Genomic DNA, 22286 nt, shown 5'->3' with positions numbered 1-22286 from the left:
AGGGGCAGAGGAGCAAAACGCAAGATGTGCTCACTCATTTGCAGACCGTTCGGGGATGGGCTGAGGCCGCACTGTATGTGGTGCGTCTGGGCACACACTGGGCACACCCTGCCCCCCCCCCCCCCCAACGGCAGGGACCTGAAGGGCAAATATCCCCTCCCCCAAGAATAGTTACCAATTCTATAAAGCTGTGAAGAAAAAAGGTTTACATTTACCATCAGTGAGCTTTGTGCTTAGAAGAAGTTTTATTTATCAGTGTTAGAACAACCATCACCAACTCGGGCACGATTTCAAAACAGCTCCTGTTGGATTCTGGCCATAAAATTCTTTTTCAAATTTCTAAGATCTTGTAAGGTAAAAAAGTTTTCCTAAAACTTTAGAAAAAATACTAATCACTACTAAAACTTTATTTCATGCTCAAAGTGGTGGCCTCACATAAAAAGATGAAACGCCACCGTTTTGAACATCTGAACGTATTAACTGAGTCCCAGGCATGAGGGGAGGTGGACAAATCCTCACAAGGCAACCTGACCAAAGGACTCCAGGAGAGAATTAAGTGCTTAAAAGAGGTCAGTGTTACAAGTCTGATGGAACACAGAACACGGAAGGGGCCTGACACTGATTCTGACAGAAGACAATCTTCCTCTCAGAAAGGGATTAAGCTAAAAACCTTGCACTTCTGGACAAGAGGACTACAACAAACAGACAACAAACAGCATGAAAGGGAAAGCTGAGCAGGTATCAAAGTTCTCTTGAGAGATGGTTGCTTATGCTTCTCTCTGCCCCAGCCAGCTTCAAGGCCTACTTCCAGAAAAGGATTTCCTCCAGTGTTCGGGTGGAAGCATATGGCAGGAAGTCGCTGCTGTGGTCCTGGACGTGGAAACGGGAGCATTCTCAAGTATGGAAATAAACCAAAGTGACCTAGATGGGATGGATCTCAACCAGGTGAGTCGTGGGAGAGCATGAAGCCAAGGAATTTATCACGAAGATGTGCTTGAACTGGGAAAAACAAATCTGACCCTCCAACCTCTGGAAGAACGTTTTCTCCCCTCCTAACCCGATGAGATTAAAATCCTTGACTGCCCCTGTTTCAGAAAAACCAACATACTGCACAGGGAAGAGATGTATTAAAAACCTGAGCAACTTGACAAGTCACTTCAGGGAAGAATCCTTCATTTGCTGTCCGTACAAGGAAAGCAAAAGAAAGAAAGTAAAATAAAGGCCAAGGCCCTTTGGTCCACAAAAATAAAATAAGAGGGAGGGAAAAAGAATTCTCACCCTGCCCGACTAAAATTCAAACCCGTAAGCTCCCCTGGAAGCAACAGCCTTGCTCCACCAGAAGCATCCTGGGATCAGTGTGGGTTAGCATTCCGACTTGCGACACTAGGCTCTGACAATGAATGACATGGGAAGAGGTGACTTTCCCACCTTGGCTCAGCTTCCCAGCTGTCCTAACCTGGGAGGAAAGCGGCTATCACGACAGCTTGATGGGAAGGTCTTCCCCATATTTCCGGAGCAGCTTCTGATGGTTATGGTCCACTGACCACTGCTGGGGCAGGTGCTTGGGCTGCATGGAGTCCAGGAAATGCTGACGCCAGCGGCTCTCCAGCTGCATGAGGGAGCGCAGCCCGCCCTGGCTGTGGCACTGCACCACCTTCAGCCCGTGAGGAATGTAGTTTTCATTGGAAATCCTGGCAAGACACAAAGTACAAGGGTCTGAGGAAAACAAGCACAGGATGGTCTCACAGACGGCTCCAAATGCTGCGGGCCAAGGGGCTTCAGCAAGGGCATGTGAGGAGGTTGCTGGACTTCTAAAGGGTTGGTTACTTTAATGTTTTTAAAAACATCTTCCCTATACCTGCCTTTTTAAAGAAGTGGTTTGGACATATTGCACACAATCCAACACAAGGTATCTGGGATACTGAGCTACATTTGTGGGGAGGCCCCTCCCTGCACGAGGCTCAGCCCCCACTACAGGGCCCTAGTGTCTGACTGACTAGTAAAGAATGTTGGTCTTTTATGGACTCCACGGTTACTCGCCTTTCTTTTAACTGATTCATTCTGGGGGCGCCTGGGTGGCTCAGTCGGTTAAGCGTCCGACTTCAGCTCAGGTCACGAACTCTTGGTCTGTGAGTTGGAGCCCCGCGTCGGGCCCTGTGCTGACAGCTCAGAGCCTGGAGCCTGCTTTACATTCTGTGTCTCCCTCTCTCTCTGCCCTTCCCCTGCTCGTGCTCTGTCTCTTTCTCTCTCTCTCTCTCAAAAAATAAACATCAAAAAAAAAAAAATTTTAATTATTCATTCTGAACCATAAATCACCCCACATGTTCCAATTTTTCATAACACTGTAATACCTGAATGTAAAATGCAAGGTGGTACATTTCTCTAGTGTCTTCTTTCTCATGGAAAGAATGCCAAACCATACGGCATAGGCAATACAGTCACTGGTGTTGTGATAGCGTTCTATGGTCACAGATGGTAGCTACCCTTGTGATGAGAACAGCATAACATATAAACTTGTTGAATCACTGTCATATACCTGAAACGAATGTAATGTTGTGTGGCCCTGTGTCAACTACACTTCAATTAAAAAAAAAAAAAAGATGGAGGTGTTTGGCTGGCTGAGTGGGTGGAACATGCAGCCCTTCATCTGGGAGTTATAAGTTTGAGCCCCACGTTGGGTGTACAGATTACTTCAAAATCAAATCCTGGGGCACCTGGCTGGCTTAGTCGGTTGAGCATCCAACTTCGGCTCAGGTCATGATCTCATGGTTTGTGAGTTCGAGCCCCGCGTCAGGCTTTCTGGTTTCAGTGCAGGGCCTGATTCGGATCCTTTGTCTCCCTCTCTCCGCACCTCTCCACTCACGCTCTCTCTCAAAAATAAATAAGCATGCATTCATGCATAAATAGATAAACAAACAAACAAACAAACAAACAAATAAATAAATAAATAAAATCTTAGGGGCATCTGGGTGGCTCAGTTGGTTAAACATTTTACTCTTGATTTCGGCTCAAATCATGATCTCACAGTTTATGGGACTGAGCCCCACACCGGGTTCTGTGTGCGAATAGCATGGAGCGAGGCTGCCTGGGATTCCTTCTCCCTCTCCCTGGCTCATGCTGTTTTCTCTCTCAGAATAAATACAAATTTTAAAAAAATAAAATAAAATCTTAAAAAAAAAAAAAAGAATGCCAAACCACATCCATGAGAGACCTGTTTCAGTCCCATGAAATATTCAGTTGTGCAGCTGGTGCTGTTTAATGGGAAAATGAATCCCTGCCTCCTTCCTAAGCACGGAGGCCTTAAAAACTATTCTGTTGCCATGCGAACAGTGTGTTCACCTCCTGTGAGGAAAGGCTAATTTTCTCAAGGAAGCTGGTACCCCACGGACTCAGTTCCCCTCCACGCATCCACGCCCCACTCTCAAGACCCCCTCCCCATCCTAGCAGTGCTGGTGCACTCCGGGGGTCTCCAGACACTATTGCTTAGCTCACCAGAGTGCCACTAACTAGCCTATCTTTCTCCAAACAGCTCTTCTTCCCAGTCCCAGACATCCAAGTCCAGCATCCTTCTATCCAAGTCAGCAGATGATTTGTTAGAAAGGTCTGTGGTGAAAGGGGAAGTTTGCCTGTTTTAGCAAATACATCTGGGAACCGGTTAAAGGAACCCGTCCCCTTAATTTCTCATAGGACCCTGGCAAGTTATTTGACTTTACCTCAGGGTAGCTAACATAAAGCTTGGAAAATAACATCTACTTTACAGACTCACAAGGTAGCTATAGGAATAAAACTCAGTAATGTTTCATTAACTTTGAAAGATTTAAAAAATGCAAGATACAATGTGAGCAGTTACCAGTAAGAAATCTAAATCCTATTTCATAGGTTTGTTATAAGAACTAATTAAGGCAATTTATGGAAAGTTTATTAGCTGGATTAAATAGATTAAGATATCTAGAAATATCTGTTTGATAATTGCTGCTATATTTAAGATTTTTTGGTAACAAAACTCTATAGGCAAACAGCATCGCATTCTGTTTGGTGAACTTATCAGCTCGATTATTTCAATCCCTAGTACGACTGGAAAAGAGACAGTTGGTAAGCAAAACTACAGCAGGTGATGCAGAATTTTTTTCACCGCAGCCATGCACCCATTCATTTCTTAGGACCATAAGCTTCTCATTTGGGAACACCGAGTTAAGTCCTGTAAGTTCAACCATGTACTCGTGGGGAAGGAGGGAGCAAAGAAGGAAGGGAAAAGGAGAAAAGTAACTTAAATGGTTAGAGCCAATATTCCATTCAATGGGCCAGTACCCTGAGTCCAGGTGAGACAGCAAACATGAATCCCCTGGTCTCAGTTCCCACCGATCTGGATACGGTGAGAGACCAAAAAAACCCCACATACACCGTACTCGTGGGCAACTTCAGAGACTTGAGGATATTTTTTGAGTATGATTTTCATCTTCTGTGCTGACTTTAGGATTTATTTCTGCATAGAATCTCTAAGGCACAACTCCACCTCATTTGAACTCACCTGCTAATCATGAAAATGACTGGATATATATGACCTTAAAAGGGTTAATGACAGAAGACAAGTCTCCTAAGGAAAGGAAATTCTCAAACAGATTGTACTATCCCAGTCCCGTGGTATTTTAAGCCATTACACACGTAACGGGATGACACAGGCTATGCACGCCCCCCACCTGGCAAGCAACCTCACCGAGTGGTCAGGGTCAGTGCTCTGGGTCACTCCTCCACCCTTTGTGTACCTGGTCTCCAGGCTGGCAGCCTCTTGAAGCATCTCATCCGTGATTGTGTCTGTGTCGTAAAACTCTCTGAGGGCTCGCAGCAGCTCCTCCTTCCGACGAGCAGGCAGGCTCTCTGCGTTGAGCAGGGCCCTGGCCCCAGAACGTACCTGCCGGCGCTCAGGGTCTTCTAGCAGCCGCAGACCCTCCTCAGAGCCAATGGGGGCCTGGAACTCCCTGGCCAGCTGCTGCTTCAGGTGGTTGTCGTAGTAGTTAGAGACGGCGTGGCAGGAGGTACAGAGCAGCAGCACATCGTGGGAGTTGTGGTCTTTCATCTCAATGGGGAAGTGCTTCCGGTACTCGTGTGGAATCACGTTCTTCCTGCCAAGCCCACCCAGAAGGCAGCGCTCATTAGCAGATGACACGGAACACATGTGGAGCTAGCAGTCGGGCTACTGGAGTCTCATCTGGGCCTAAACATGACTGAGAAGCCTTGGGCACCACAATCCAACAGAGATTACATACAGGCAGTACAACCTATTCCACTCTCGGCCTGCCTACCTACCCGTGCCTTAGTTTCCTCTCTCCTAGAAGTAGGTTCATACCACCTGCCCTCAAGAGCCAGCGGAGGGCCAATGGCAGAGGGAGGCTAATAACCACCTTTGTCAAGATTGTATTCCCAGAAGGAAGAGTATCAGAGAAATGAAAAAAAAAAAATACTAATGGCCTTTAATATCTAGAAAATAACTCTCAAAGCATGTAGCAGGCAACCTCTACTTCTGAAATTCTGGAAGCCTGGTGACCTAAAAAAACCAATTTCCTCTATCTGAGAAATCCCTCACTCAGACTATTTCCATGGTTCATCAAGGCCCAGCAGTGTTTTCTAAGGAGAACTAAGCTCTCAGGAAAAACTCTTAAGAGCAACAATTATTTGTCTCACTTTGTAAGAAGAGAACGTAGGAAAGTGAATTATTCCACAGAAGCCAGGGAGAAAACCCAAAGTGTGCCTTCAGGTCATCCAAATACAGGCACACCTCATATCATTGTGTCCTGCAGATTTTACATTTTTTGCACATTGAAAGTTTGTGGCAACCCTGCATCAAGCAAGTCTACTGGCCCCATTTTTCCAACAGCATTTTTTCACTTCCTGTCTCTGTGTCATATTTTGGTAATTCTTGCAACATTTCGAACTGTTTCATTATTATTATATTCGTTATGCTAATCTGTGATAAGTGAGCACAGGTGTCACTACAGTAATTGTTTTGGGGACACCATGAACCATGCCCATATAAGACCGTGAAAACAATAAATAAATGTTATGTGTGTTCTGACTGCTCCACCAGCTGGCCATTGCGCTGTCTCTCTCTCTCCCTTTCCTGGGGCCTCCCTATTTCTTGGGATGCAATGATATTGATATCAGGCCAGTTAATAACCCTACAATGGCCTATTAGTGTTCAAGCGAAAGAAAGAGTTGCACGTCTCCCACTTTAAATCAAAAGCTAGAAGTGATTACACTGAGTGAGGAAGGCATGTGGAAAGCCGACACAGGCCAAAAGCTATGCCTCTGGAACCAGTTAACCGACTTGTGAATGCCTAGGAAAAGTTCTCGAAGGAAATTAAAAGTGCTGCTCCAGTGAACACATAAATGCGATGCAAATGAAACAGCCTTACTGCTGACATAGAGAGAGGTTAGTGGTCTGGACAGAAGATCAAACTAACCTCAATGTTATCTTAAGCCAAAGCCTAATCCAGAGCAAGGTCCTAATCCTCTCCAATTCTGTGAAGGCTGAGAGGTGAGGAAGCTGCAGAAGAAAAGTCTGAAGCCAGCAGAGGTCGGTTCAGGAAGTTTAAGGAAAGAAGCCATCTCCACAACATGAAAGTGCAAGGCGAGGCAGCAAGTGCATATGTAGAAGCTGCAGCAAGTTCTCCAGAAGATCCAGCTAAGATAATTCATGAAGGTGGCTCCAGTAACCAACAGATTTTCAATGTGGATGAAATAGCCTTTTATTGGAAGAAGATGCCATCCAGGGCTTTCATAGCTAGAGAGAAGTCAGCACCTGGTTACAAAGCCTCAAAAGAGGGGTGCCTGCGTGGCTCAGTCGGTCAAGCATCCAACTTCGGATCGGGTCATGATCTCACAGTTCGTGGGTTCGAGCCCCGTGTCGGGCTCTGTGCTGACAGCTAGATCAGAGCCTGGAGCCTGTATTTGGATTCTGTCTCCTTCTCTCTCTCTGTCCCTCCCGTGCTTTCTCTCTCTCTCTCTCTCAAAAATAAATAAAAAACGTTAAAAAAATTTTTTTTAAAAGCTTCAAAAGACAGGGGCCCCTGGGTGGCGCAGTCGGTTAAGCGTCCGACTTCAGCCAGGTCACGATCTCGCGGTCCGTGAGTTCGAGCCCCGCGTCGGGCTCTGGGCTGATGGCTCGGAGCCTGGAGCCTGTTTCCGATTCTGTGTCTCCCTCTCTCTCTGCCCCTCCCCCGTTCACGCTCTGTCTCTCTCTGTCCCAAAAATAAATAAACGTTGAAAAAAAAAAATTTAAAAAAAAAAAAAAAAAAAAAGCTTCAAAAGACAGGCTGACTCTCTTGTTAAGGGCTAATGCAGCTGGTGACTTTCAGTTGAAGCCAATGCTCATGGACCATTCTAAAAACCCTAGGGCCCTTCAGAATGATGCTAAATCTACTCTGCCTGTGCTCTCTAAATGGAAAAACAAAGTGTGGATGACAGCCTATCTGTTTACAACATGGTTTACTGACTATTTTAAGCCCACTGTTGAGACTACTGCTCAGAAAAAAAAATTTCCTTTCAACATTTTACTGTTCATTGACAGTATATCTGGCCACCCAAGAACTCTGATGGAGATACACAAGATTAATATTGTTTTCATGTCTGCTAGCACATCTATTCTGCAGCCCCTGGGCAAAAGAAGTCACTGCAGATGTGGTAGAAATAGCAACAGAACTAGAATCAGAAGTGGAGCCTGAAGATGGGACTGAATTGCTGTGATCTCAGGATAAAACTTTAACTGATGAGTTGCTTTTTATCGATGAGCAAGGAAAGTGGTTTCTTGAGATGGAATCTATTCCTGGTGAGGATGCTGTGAAGATTGTTGAAATGACAGCAAAGGATTTAGAATATTATGTCAACTTAGTTGATGAAACAGTGCAGGATTTGAAAGGACTGACTCCAATTTGGAAAGAAGTTCTACTGTGAGTAAAATGCTATCAAACACCATCACATGCTACAGAGAAAATGTTTGTGAAAGAAGAACCCATCAGTGCAGCAAACTTCCTTGTCATTTTATTTTAAGAAACTGTTAGGGCACCTGGGTGGCTCAGTCAGTTAAGCAACCAACTTCAGCTCAGGTCATGATCTTGTGGTCCATGGGTTTGAGCCCGTGTCGGGCTCTTGCTAACTACTCAGAGCCTGGAGCCTGCTTCGGATTCTGTGTCTCCCTCTCTCTCTCTGCCCCCTCCCCCCACCACTCAAGCTCCGTCTCTCTCTCTCTCTCTCTCTCTCTCTCTCTCAAAATAATAAACATTAAAAAAATTTTAAATTTAACAAAAAAAAAGAAATTGCCACAGCCACCCTAACCTTCAGCAGCCACCACCCTGATTAGTCAGCAGCCATCAACATCGAGGCAAGACCCTCCTCCGGCAAAGAATTACAACTCACTGAGAGCTCAGAAGATGGTTAGCATTTTTTAGCAATAAAGTATTCTATGTATGTATGTATATAACCTCTGTACCCAATGTGGGGCTCGAACTCATGACTCCAAGATCAAGAGTCACATGCTCTACTTACTGAGCCAGTAAGGCACCCCAGCAATAAAGTATTTTTTTAATATATTTTTTAATGTTTATTTCTTTATTTTGAGAGAGTGAGACAGAGACAGAGAGAGAAAGCATGCAAGTGGAGGAGGGACAGAGAGAGAGAGAGAGAGAGAGAGAGAGAGAGAGAATCCCAAGCAGGCTCCATACTGTCACTGCAGAGCCCAACTTGGGGCTCAAACTCACAAACTGTGAGATTATGGCCTGAGCTGAAATCAAGAGTCAGATACTTAACCGACTGAGCCACCCAAGTGCCTGTGAAGTATTTTTAAATTAAAATATATACACTGTTGTTTTAGACATAATGTTACTGCACTATAGTGCAGTGTAAATGTAATTTTTACATGCACTGGAAATCAAAAATTCATTTGACTCATTCACTTTAAGATTTTTAAAAAATTTTTTTAATGTTTATTTTTTTAGAGAGAGACAGAGAGACAGAGCATGAGTGGGGGAGAGGCAGAGAGAGAGGGAGACATAGAATCCGAAGCAGGCTCCAGGCTCTGAGCTGTCATGTCATCACTGAGGCTCAATGTGGGGCTCAAACTCATGGACCGCGAGATCATGACCTGAGCTAGTCAGACACTTAACTGACTGAGCCACTCAGGCACCCCTAAGATTTTATTTTAAAGTAATCTGTACACCCAGCGTGGGGCTTGAGCTCACAACCCCGAGATCAAGAGTGGCATACTCCACTGACTGAGACAGCCAGGCGCTCCTGCCTCACTTTATTGTGGTGTTCGCTTTATTATGATGGTCTGGAGCCAGAGTTGCAATATATCTGAGGTATGCCTGTATTCCATGAATAGTACCAAGGTGCAGCTTGTGAGCCACTCAAGGAAGGATTATAAGAACACACAGAGAAAGGCAGCTTCAGAAGGAAATGGTCTCTGATCTTTCTATAAGCAAAAGGGAATCACTCTCTTCATGGCAAACTGTCACTGAGAAAGAGTGTTACGTTCCGGAAACCAAGAACTGGTCTCAGGATAGGTGGGGGACACTATAGCAAGGCCACACAGAGTTCAGAAGCTCTCAGGAAAACTGGGGTGACCGCCATGGACAAGTCTTTCAGCCAAAGTGGACAGATTCAACCAAGGCCCCCGAGGGTTCCATATGTGGCTACAAAGGCAAATTCCATCAGAGGCAGAGAATCTGGGTGGCCAGACCCCACACTCACCGAATGTATGAGTCCTTCTTGCCACATACTACACACAGGTTCTCTTTAACCATCAAGTAATAGTCTCCTGGAGATTCGGGTCTTCCCGCAGGTTCAAACTGTAGCTTGACCACAAAAGGCTCTTCGCTCACCAGCTCTTAAGAAAAAGAAAAAGGGTGAGTGTTTGCCTACCTCTCCCTCAGGAAGGAAGCCCCACCTGAACTGTTCTCTGCTGTATCCACCAGAGATCACGATTATAACTGAAGACGTATAGGTCTAAGGTCATATTAGGATCAGTGACAAAGCTAGATTAACTTCTCCTTATGTTAGTTCTTCAAATGTCTAAAAATTATAAAGTGAAAGAAGGGAGACAGGAGAAAAAGACACACAAATAGATAAAAAGATAGCTCTGAACGTCCTTGAAGGAAAGGAAAAATAAAATACCCCTGGAGCACCTCTACTTTCCTACCATACAACCTTCTCTCCAGACCCAAGATGAGACCTCATGCCTTTTGCTGGAGGCTGGGCCTGAGTCTCTAAGCAGACAGCAATCACAACTGAACAGCCACGTCTCACTTGTCTCAAGTTCTTTCTGCCTTCTTCTATCCCTCCCTGCCCCGTGTCCCTCTTCCCCACTCCTGCTGGACCACACATGCACCTAAATGTAGATGAAATAGGACAGGTGAGTCTCAAACCTCCAATGCCTTTGTCCAGGTACCACTGAGCTTTCCTTCGGTCACAAGTGCAGAGGGGCTGTCCATCAGGAGCATGCAGGAAGCAGTTATCATAGAGGGGTGATTTTCTGCAGGGAAGGCAGAGATTAATCTAAGACTGAAAGCTAACCATGGGTCAAGGTATCAGTTGCCTTCCCATGCTGTCTTCTGAGTGACCCCAGCTACTCTCGATACTAGGGTCAAACATTACGTTTATGGGAAAAAACAAGTAGGGCAAAAAAATCATGTTTGTTCCTCTATCTGCGTGGGGCTAGGAACTAAAAATGAGTTCATTTAGCTAGTCTTTATATTTATGGACAGGAAGTAAGTTGGGTAGTATTTACACAGCTCTATTGCGAAAGTGAACAGGAGCAAGCACCAAGAAACTGCTCTACAGAGTAATCACTGGGTTAAACAAAATAAATTAAAATTAAAGAATTTCAGGCCGAAGTAATGAGGGCCACAGGAGTTTATTTCTGGCTCAAACGCAATACTTGCTTCAATTTAATCATCCAGTTCCTAAAGGCACTCTGCTACAGGGACCAAGCTTCCACTCCAAAGTACTTATTAGTCATCTTTCTGCAATAGAGGCATAAGTCGTACAGAGAAACTCTCACTGGTTAGAGAGTAATATTGGCTTAGAGCTGGATGCCATTCTAAATAATCAAATACCAAATGAACAGGAAATCAGATGATGCATTTCTTCTGAAATGTAGGAGGCAATTCATGTTATTCATTTTCGCAGCTATCCCGAGCAAGGAAGGAGTAATAATTATACCCTCATTTATAACTGGAGAAGTTACAAGTCTAAGGTCATATGAGGATCAGTGACAAAGCTTGGTTAAGTTCTCCCTCTTTCTGCTCCAACTGTCTAAAAATTAAAAGCAAAAGAAGGGGGAAAGGAGGAAAATACACAAATAGATCAAAAAACAGCTCCAAATGTCCTTGAAGGAAAAGAAAAATAAAATTAACCCCTACAGCACCTCTGCTATCCTAGCATAGAACCTTGTCCCCAGACCCAAGATGAGGCATCGTGCCTTTTGCTGCAGGCTGGGCCTCTGAGTCTCAGCAGACAGGGTACAGCTCAGTTACCTGGCCGAGTAGCCCACCCCCAGGGGCTTTCTTTTGTGTTTCCTGGGGTCTCTCCCCTGGTGGTTGCCTGGCATCACTCCATCCATCTTAGACTTCTTATTTTTGGGCTTCTGCTGGGCTTCTGCTGCTTCCCCATTAACTTCTTCCCCCAATCGGCTAACTCCTTTGCTTCGGAACGGGATGTCTACCACATCCCGGCATTTCTCCAAGACTTCCCTCCAGCTCATGTGGTCATCATTCTCATCTAGAGTTGAATTCCTAGAGAAACGGTATCCAAGAAGATGGAGAAAGAGAGCCACTGAAATCTGGGCATCCCTGGCAGCATAAATTACCTGAAGAGAAAAGTCAGAGATCAGTGGAATCTGGAAGGCAAAGCAAAGAAAGCAATTTCCAACTCAATCACAAAGATGCAGACGACTTTTAGGATTCTAATTCAAGATGTACCATGTACTTCTCAACAACCTTTTATTATGAGACATTTCACACTATACAACAGTAAATCGAATAGTATAATGAATCTTCATGTTTCTTTCCTGTCTCTGTTTTTAACTAAAATAGCTAAAATAGTGCCTTACTCTAAATGCTCAATAATCCTATTCAATATATAAATTAGTGAAGTTTCTTTCTATCTGCTACCAAACCTGATGGACAGATTTTTGTCAAGTTTAGGTGAGGCCAGTTACCACAAGTTTGACAACCAGAACACGAAATTCACTTTGGAGGTGGTCATCCTCTAAAACACCTGAAAGCAAGATTCATTAAGAGGCCTGTGTGACTGTCAATCAGAAACAACCTGCCATTATTAATAAGATGTGGAAAACAAATTGGTTTCAAGCAGGGGCCTCAAATCAAAAGTCAAAAGGGCCCATTTCTGGAATTTATTTATTTAAAAATGGTAAGTCATTCTCCCAAGCCACTGGTGACAGGAAGGCTGATCATAAATAAAAGTAGTCAAATCTATAATCAATAGCTTTTCCCAACAAAGGGTGTAAAGACTTTAAAATTCCTTTAATTTACCTTTAATAACCAAGCCTGGTAAACAATACTATTAGGAAGGATTTGTTATGCTTTTAGAATAAAACAATTTGGGTAAAATTTTCCACCTAGACTCAACAATCTACACATCTATCAGCAGGATCAGCAGGCTGTTTCTCAAAGGAAAGGAGTGTGCTTCAATGTGAAGAGCTTAAAGTGCTTTTTAACACTGTTTTCAAATGATAAGAAAACCCAAGCACTTTCATCAAATGGTGTTAAGACAACTGGATGGCCACATGTAAAAGAATAAAGTTGGATCCAAACAAAAATTATAAGCCTAAATGTAAGAGCTAAAAACTAAGACTTTTAGAAGAAAACATAGGGGTAAATGTTCATGACCTTGGGTTAGGCAATGATTTCTTGGCTATGACACCAGAAGTATAAGTGATAAAAGAAAAAATAGATAACTGGACCTCATCAGTATTAAAACCTTTTGTGCTTCAAACAACTCCACCAAGTAAGTGAAAAGATGACCTGAAGAACGGAGGCAAATATTTACACATTACGTCTCTAATAAGGGACTAGTCTCCAAAATACATAAAGAACTCTTAAAACTCAACAATATAAAGACAAACAACTCGATCAAAATACGAGCAAAGGATTTAAATAGATATTTCTGTAATATATATTCTACGATATATAATTTCCATAACATATTTTTATATAGCCAATAAGCACATGGAAAGATGCTCAGCCTCATTAGTCACTAGGGAAATGTAAATCAAAACCACAACGAAATACCATTTCATTCCTACTAGGATGGCTCTAACCAAAAAGATAGGCAATAACAAGCGTTGGTGAGGATGCAGAAAATGAGAACCTTCATACATTGCTAATTGGAATATAAAATGATGTAGTTACTTTGCAAAACAGTCTGGCAGTTCCTCAGTGACACATAAAGTTCATGACCCAGCAACTACACTTCTAGGTATATACCCAAGAGAAGTAAAAACATACGACATGTGTCCACACAAAATTTTATGCCCAAATATTCATAGTGGCATTTTTCATAATAGCCAAAAAATGAAAGCAATGCACCAATTGATGAATGTATAAACAAAATGTACTATATATCCATACAATATTGTTTAGAATAAAAAGAAATGAAGTACCAATAAACGTTACAACGTGAATGACCCACGACAAATGGTAAATTAAGCCAATCACAAAAGATCATATATTATATGATTCCATTGATATGAAATGTCCAAAACAGACAAATCTATAGAGACAAGAGGTAGATCAGTGGCTGCCTAGTGCTAGGGTGGGGGTGAGCATAGGGTGGGAAGTGACTTGCTAATGGATATGGAGTTTCTCTTTGGGGTGATAAAAATGTTCTTTTTTTTTTAAGTTTTTTTTTTTAATGTTTTTTGTTTATTTGGAGAGAGAGGGTGCAAGATGAGGAGGGGCAGAGTGAGTGGGAGAGAAAGAGAATCCCAAGCAGGCTCCAGGCTGTCAGCACAGAACCCGACAAGGGTCTCAATCTCACAAACTGTGAGATCATGACCTGAGCCTAAATCAAGAGACAGACGCTCAACTGGCTGAGCCACTCAGGCACCCCAAAAATCTTCTAAAATTAGATTGTGGTGATGGTTGTACCACTCTGTAAAAATACTAAAGTCCATTGATTTGTATACTTTTTTTTTAAGTCGGCTCCATGCTCAATGTGGGGCTTGAACTCACATCTCTAAGATCAAGAGTTACATGCTCTACGGACTAAGCCAGCCAGGTGCCTCATTTTGTGTACTTTAAATGGCTGAATTTTGCTGTATGTTAGTTATACCTTAAAATTGTTAAGGAAGGAAGGAAGGAAGGAAGGAAGGAACCAAGGCACAAAGAAGTGACTTACTCAGGGTCACAGAAAGTCAGAAACAGCTGCAAAAAACAAATTCAGATAGTATGACTCCCAAAACTCTCTCTCAGGAAGGATGTTAACCTTAAGGTACCAGCTGTGCTAAAGCTTTTCTATAACAACATTTTGGAAGGGTGAACAAGCAGTGACTGACTCAGCAAACAAGAGAAGGCTAAAACCTAGGCCTAAAGGAAGCCAAAAATCCAAGAATTAAGTTAATTTCAGCCACAGAACATAAGCATAAGGAATGGGAAGCACCAGGTATCTGGGAAAGCAAGGGTACAAGCAGGGGTGAGAACAACAGGATAAGGTGAAAGTCTCCAAAAAGAACACTTAGAACCAGAGGCACCGGGGTGGCTCAGTCAGTTAGGCGTCCAACTCTTGATTTCACCTCAGGTCATGATCTCACAGTTGGTGAGTTCAAGCCCTGAACTGGGCTCTGCACTGATGGCACGGAACCCACTTGGGATTCTGTCTCCCTCTCTCTCTGCCCCTCCCCTGCTTGCTCTCTATCCCTTTCTCAAAATAAACAAAAATAAACTTTAAAAAAAAAAAAAACAACCCTAGATCTTCTCCTTTACACCACAGGGCTGGCAATTACTCCTTCTCTAACCCCCCAAAGAGTAAAAGTTTAAGTCATATAATGGGTTAACTCCCAGAGGATCTGGATCCAGTAACAATAGGTCTGGTGGAGGGTGGGGGCAAAGTGTCATCTGAAAAAGGGATTATGGAAAAGTTTACATAATGACTGGTAAAACTACCAGCACCTTTTCCCACTCAGCTATCAGAATATAAGCAGAGGGGCTTACACCCCTTTGGCAGAAGACTAGATGGTTCATTTCTGGAGACACAGAGTAGCCTGAGAAAAAAGAGTTCCAGTTACTGACATGTGACTATAATCTGTAGGTACTGATAATAAAGCCCACTGGCCCAAAAGCACTGGCCATATTTGCTGTGTTCTCAATCCATTTTTTTTTTAATTCAAATTTAAGGGGCACCTGGGTGGCTCAGTCGGTTAAGAATCTGACTTTGGCTCAGGTCATGATCTCACAGTTTGTGGGCTCAAGCACCGCATCGGGCTCTGTGCTGACAGCTTGGAGCCTGGGGCCTGCTTCAGATTCTCTGTTCCCCTCTCTCTCTGCCCCTCCACCCCACTTGTGCTCTGTTTCTCTCTCAAAAATAAATAAACATTAAAAATTTTTTAAATTAAAATTTAAATATCATTTTCTGTATTTTCTAAAATCTCATTAAGCATTATGTTCATAATTAGAACAAAAAATAAACACTGTTTAAATAAAGCATGAATAAGAAACTTTGGAAATTCTGAATTCTCACAATAAGGATCACAAATCTGGTTTCAAATTTGGTAGCAATTAACTTTTTCTCCCCAACTTTTTATTTTTAAGATTTTCAAGCTCACATAAAAGTTAAATAATAATGCCACCTGACATTCATAATTGTCAACATTTGCTTTATCTCTTTATGATATGGACACCACACACTTTTTTTTTTCTTTTTGGCTGAACACATTGCAACATTAAGTTGCAGCTATTATAGTCCTTCATCTCTAAATACATTAGTGTGTACTTCTTAAGAACAAGAACATTCTTCTACATAATCACACTATTAGCACACCCAAGAACTTTAACAGTGGCAAAATACAATAATATACAGTTCTAACATCTCCAATTGTTCCAAAAATGTCTTTTACAGATGGTGCAAGATTCAGGATTTTTAACAGACTTGCAGAATTGTGCAACCATTCACCATAATCAACGTTGGAACACTTTCATCACCTCAAAAAGAAACCTTTGACCCACTGGCAGTCATCCTCCACTTCTCCCAGCCCTAGGCAACCTATTAATTTATTTTCTGTCTCTACAGATTTGTATATTCTGAAATATTTCACAAAAATGGAGTCATGCAAAATGTGTTTGCAATTAGCTTCTTTCAGTAGCATAATGTTTTCAAGACTCATCCCTGTCATAATATGTATCATTTTTAGTACTGAGTAATACTCCATTGTAAGGGTATGCCATATTTTATTTATGCATTCATCAGCTGATGTGCCCAATCAGCTTTTTTTTTTAATTTATTTTTATTTATTTTTATTTTTTTTTATGAAATTTATTGACAAATTGGTTTCCATACAACACCCAGTGCTCATCCCAAAAGGTGCCCTCCTCAATACCCATCACCCACCCTCTCCTCCCTCCCACCCCCCATCAACCCTCAGTTTGTTCTCAGTTTTTAACAGTCTCTTATGCTTTGGCTCTTTCCCATTCTAACCTCTTTTTTTTTTTTTCCTTCCCTCCCCCATGGGTTCCTGTTAAGTTTCTCAGGATCCACATAAGAGTGAAACCATATGGTATCTGTCTTTCTCTGTATGGCTTATTTCACTTAGCATCACACTCTCCAGTTCCATCCACGTTGCTACAAAAGGCCATATTTCATTTTTTCTCATTGCCACGTAATATTCCATTGTGTATATAAACCACAATTTCTTTATCCATTCATCAGTTGATGGACATTTAGGCTCTTTCCATAATTTGGCTATTGTTGAGAGCGCTGCTATGAACATTGGGGTACAAGTGGCCCTATGCATCAGTACTCCTGTATCCCTTGGATAAATTCCTAGCAGTGCTATTGCTGGGTCATAGGGTAGGTCTATTTTTAATTTTCTGAGGAACCTCCACACTGCTTTCCAGAGCGGCTGCACCAATTTGCATTCCCACCAACAGTGCAAGAGGGTTCCCGTTTCTCCACATCCTCTCCAGCATCTATAGTCTCCTGATTTGTTCATTTTGGCCACTCTGACTGGCGTGAGGTGATACCTGAGTGTGGTTTTGATTTGTATTTCCCTGATAAGGAGCGACGCTGAACATCTTTTCATGTGCCTGTTGGCCATCCGGATGTCTTCTTTAGAGAAGTGTCTATTCATGTTTTCTGCCCATTTCTTCACTGGGTTATTTGTTTTTCGGGTGTGGAGTTTGGTGAGCTCTTTATAGATTTTGGATACTAGCCCTTTGTCCGATATGTCATTTGCGAATATCTTTTCCCATTCCGTTGGTTGCCTTTTAGTTTTGTTGGTTGTTTCCTTTGCTGTGCAGAAGCTTTTTATCTTCATAAGGTCCCAGGAATTCACTTTTGCTTTTAATTCCCTTGCCTTTGGGGATGTGTCGAGTAAGAGATTGCTACGGCTGAGGTCAGAGAGGTCTTTTCCTGCTTTCTCCTCTAAGGTTTTGATGGTTTCCTGTCTCACATTTAGGTCCTTTATCCATTTTGAGTTTATTTTTGTGAATGGTGTGAGAAAGTGGTCTAGTTTCAACCTTCTGCATGTTGCTGTCCAGTTCTCCCAGCACCATTTGTTAAAGAGGCTGTCTTTTTTCCATTGGATGTTCTTTCCTGCTTTGTCAAAGATCAGTTGGCCATACGTTTGTGGGTCTAGTTCTGGGGTTTCTATTCTATTCCATTGGTCTATGTGTCTGTTTTTGTGCCACCAATCAGCTTTTTAATGTGTCCTTAACTATGAATGGACAGCCAAGGATCTAAACATTTAAGAAAAATCTTTAATGTGAAATTCAAAGACCAAATCAAACATTTCAAATAAGAAACTCAGAGGAAAACAAAGCAATACAGGAAGCAGAAGAAAACCTTAGAAATCTTTAATACTCTAAGATAATAGAAGATATTACATCCATTAAACAAAAACAAAGTTATTTTAAAAATGAATATTCAGAGGAGACCAAGAATCTCTTGTCACTTAACATTATGATAGGAATTATTAAAAATTCAATAGAAATGTTAGAAGACAAATTTGAGGAAATTTCCTAGAAGATAAAACAAAAAATACAGATAGAAAAATCAGAGAGAAAATATTTTTCTTAGGAAGTAGGCCGATCAATTCAAGGATCCAATATCCAAATAATATGAATTCTAGAAACAGAAGGGAGGGATGTTTTCGAAGAAATATTATGAAAATAATTCCCTGGGGCTCCTGGGTGGCTCAGTCGGTTGAGGGTCCGACTTCGGCTCAGGTCACAATCTCGCGGTTTGTGAGTTCGAGCCCCGCGTCAGGCTCTGTGCTGACGGCTCGGAGCCTGGAGCCTGCTTTGGATTCTGTCTCCCTCTCTCTCTGCCCCTCCCCTGCTCACGCTCTGTCTCTCTCTCTCTCTGTCTCTCAATAATAAATAAACGTTAAAATTAAAAAAAAAAAAAAAAAGAAAAGAAAAGAAAAGAAAAGAAAAGAAAATAATTCCCTGAACTAAAAGACACGAACTTCCAGATTGAAAGGATCCACTGAATTCTAATGCTATAATGAGAAATAGCCCACACTAATTAGTATCATCATGAATTTTAATAACTAAGAATAAAGTAAAGATTTTCCAGAAAGAAAAACAAGTGATGTACTCAGTATCAATTCTGGAAGCTATAAGACAGGGAAGAGTACCTTCAAATTTCTGAAGGAAAATGATTTTCACCCTAAATGCTGTACTCTGCCAAACTATCAGTTAATAGAGGGACGCCAATATCTTTTCAGACACACAAGGTGTCATAAATTAACTTCCCATGCTCCCTTTCTTAAAGTACCCCAGATAAGAAAGGGAAAAGACATGGAGTTCGGAAGACAGAAGATCTACTACAGAAGAAAGCTGAAGGGAATCCCCAGGATGATGGTAAATGCAGATTCCAGGGTCAGAGCTAGGCAGCAGGGCTCCTGAAAGGAGCAGGGTGACAAAGGGCTCTAGAAGGGATGGCTCCAAGGGAAAGCGAGAGGAGTAAGTCACCTCCTGTGTCTGAACCACTGGAGAAAAGATGGATGGTTCCGTTAAAAGTCTGGGGCTGAAAGAGTTAACAGGTATATAGAAAACAAAGCAAACAGAAGTACAATTATTAGTCCTAGGAAAGCAAAAAGTTGTGTAAGGAAAAACTTAATTGCAGCTTACTATGTGGCTCAGCTATAAATAATACCAATATAAGTAGATAGGAATCTGATAAAAATGATGATTTACCTATATTGGGACGATGGAAAAGGGGCTCAGTATTTGTCTGGGGACAGAGGAAACACATGAGTACTAAATCATGTCTTCCGTAAGAAGTCAAAGACAATATAAAAATAAGAAAGAATAATATATGTATATAATTTAAAAATATAATAGTAATTACCAGAAATAAATGAAATCGGTTGCCACTGAGGGAAGGAAGACGGGGAACTACTAATTCTTATATAATAAGTCTTATAACACTTTGTTTTTCTAATTATATTTGTATTCATCATTTTAAAAATTACATTTTCTAAAAGGCCTGCCATATATAGTAAATGCTCAAAAAAATAAAACAGAATAGGCAGTCTTATTCTGCTACTTAAGTACTATTTATATACTATAGAACAGTTACCTTCAATGAGTCTATTTTAAAGTATTTCCACCCAATACTTATATTTGAAGATTACAATTTTAAAAACAACTATACGTCATAAGCAATGGCTCTTCCATTCTTCAACTACTCTGATAAGAAGTACCTGGTTGTCGGGGACCTGGGTGGCTCAGTCACTTAAGCGTCCAGCTCTTGATCTTGGCTCAGGTCATGTTCTCACCATTCATGAGATCAAGCCCCACGTCAGGCTCTGTGCTGACAGCACGGAGCCTGCTTGGGATTCTCTCTCCCTCTCTCTGTCCCTCCCCTGCTCACTCACTTGTGCTCTCTCTCTCAAAATAAATAAACTAAAAAACTTAAAACAAACAAACAAACAAACAAACAAACAAAAGAAGTACCTGGTCCTCAGTAAGATTCTCGGCATCCCAGTTGCTGCAGCGAAGCAGGAGGGACTTGTCAAGTGGAAAGTTCAAAACTGTCTCGGCAAGTGATTTCAAGCTAAGCCCATTACAGAGCAAATTGTTTCTACAAGGAAATAAGAACAGGCAAGTCAAAAAAGACATATAAATGGCCAAAAACAGATGGTAGATACTCAATCTCACTAGACATCAAACAAAATAAAAATTATATACAACTTGTTTATCATATTGCAAAGATTAAAAATAAATAAATATAACTACTATTGATGGAGTAGTCTGATCTAAAATTCATGAACTGTCCATTTTTACAATCTTTATGGAAAATGTTTAGCAATAAATAACTGTCAGAGTTTTGACCATAAAAACCCTCTGATTCCAGAATTCCAGTTCTAGGAATTTATCCTGAGAATAAATGTACATAAAATGATCTTCACTGCAGCACTATTTATAGTAGCAAATAATTGGAAAAAACCTAAATGCCCATCAACAAAAGATTAGTTAAATATCTATGGAATTAAATTCCATATAGCTATTTATTTTTTTATTTTTTTTTTTTTTAAATTTTTTTTTCAATGTTTATTTATTTTTGGGACAGAGAGAGACAGAGCATGAACGGGGGAGGGGCAGAGAGACAGGGAGACACAGAATCGGAAACAGGCTCCAGGCTCTGAGCCATCAGCCCAGAGCCCGACGCGGGGCTCGAACTCCCGGACCGCGAGATCGTGACCTGGCTGAAGTCGGACGCTTAACCGACTGCGCCACCCAGGCGCCCCTCCATATAGCTATTTAAAAAAAAGACTGTTGTGGGAGGCACTTGGGTGGCTCAGTCGATTAAATGTCCAACTCTTGATTTTAGCTCAGGTCATGATCTCACTGTTCAGGAGTCTGAGCCCCACATTGGGCCTGCGCTGGCACTGCAGAGCCTGCTTGGGATTCTCTCTCTCTCTGCCCCTCCCCTGCTCATTTTCTCTCTCTCAAAATAAATAGACTTAAAAAAAAAAAAGGATGTGTATCTATTTTGATGTGAAAATATTTCCATGACAGGGGCACCTGGGTGGCTTATTCGGTTGAGCCCTCATCAGGCTCACTGCTGTCAGCATGGAGCTTGCTTTGGATCCTCTGTTCCCTCTCTTTCTGTCTCTCCTCTGCTCATGCTCCCTCTCTCTCTCAAAAATAAATAAACTAAATCGTTAAAAAAAAAAAACAAAAAAAAGAATGGGGCCCCTGGGTGTCTCAGGAGGTTAAGCATCCGACTTCGGCTCAGGTCATGATCTCACACATCCTGAGTTCGAGCCCCACATTGGGCTCTATGCTGACAGCTCAGAGCCTGGAGCCTACTTTGGTTTCTGTGTCTCCCTCGCTCCCTGCCCTTCCCCCAGTCATGCTCTGTCTCTCTTTCTGTCTCTCAAAAATGAATAAACATTTAAAAAAAAGAGATGTCAATGACATATTAAGTAAAAAGAGACTGTGGGAGAAAATATGTTGTGGTTCATGTTAATATACATACCACATAACAGATGTGTGTGTGTGATTCTAGGTAAGAGAGAGGGCACAAAGGGGTACTAGAAAGATATCAATCATATGTTAGTGATATTTTCTCTGGGTATGGGATTTATGGTGATTATATACCTTCTTTCTATTTTTCTGTATTTGAATTGGCTAGTGTTCACGTAATTACTTTTCAAAGTTGAAAAAATGATAATGCTATTTTCACTGAGCAGATGAAGGTACAAAAAAAAAACCAAATAACCTTTCAGTCCTTCAAACACTTTCTGATTAAAATAGCTGCAGGATGGTGGAAAAAATCAATTTGTTCAAGGATTGGAGATTCTAAACAAGAAATAAATGTGAAGTTAAGAACACACTGGTCTACACAAGCGGAGCTGACATCCTGGCTACCAAGTGAGAGACTAGAAGTTTTAGAGCAGGAAGCTTGGCGGTGGGGGTTCACGCTACGGTTACAGTTACGATTACGACATGCAGGACTCCCTCAGGTACTGGAGGAAATGAAATCATTATGATGATGAAGAAAAGAAAGCCTTTCCCTACAAAAACAAGCAGTAATTGACAGATTTCATT

The 22286-nt window shown here is 41.8% G+C and overlaps 1 protein-coding gene across 4 annotated transcripts in view; it reads right to left on the bottom strand.

Annotated features, from left to right (window-relative positions):
* Positions 1–226: 226 nt before the first annotated feature.
* Positions 227–22286, bottom strand: part of EXD2 (exonuclease 3'-5' domain containing 2) — an 89633-nt gene continuing 67573 nt past the window's right edge. For 2 of the 4 annotated variants that reach the window (XM_047861179.1, XM_047861180.1), the window contains 6 exons: positions 20187–20313; positions 11526–11857; positions 10416–10522; positions 9742–9877; positions 4764–5120; positions 227–1691 (listed from right to left, as the gene is read on the bottom strand). In XM_047861179.1, coding sequence (XP_047717135.1) covers positions 1475–1691; positions 4764–5120; positions 9742–9877; positions 10416–10522; positions 11526–11857; positions 20187–20313 — 1276 coding nt within the window. In that variant the 3' untranslated portion in view covers positions 227–1474. The remainder of the gene's footprint in view (positions 1692–4763; positions 5121–9741; positions 9878–10415; positions 10523–11525; positions 11858–20186; positions 20314–22286) is intronic. The other 2 variants (XM_047861181.1, XM_047861182.1) reach the window with 2 other exon arrangements.

This window comes from Prionailurus viverrinus, chromosome B3 (assembly GCF_022837055.1).
Source record: "Prionailurus viverrinus isolate Anna chromosome B3, UM_Priviv_1.0, whole genome shotgun sequence".
Classification (NCBI taxonomy): domain Eukaryota; kingdom Metazoa; phylum Chordata; class Mammalia; order Carnivora; family Felidae; genus Prionailurus; species Prionailurus viverrinus.
The sequence above is the reverse complement of the archived record's forward strand: the minus strand, read 5'-3'. Positions and strand labels throughout refer to the sequence as shown.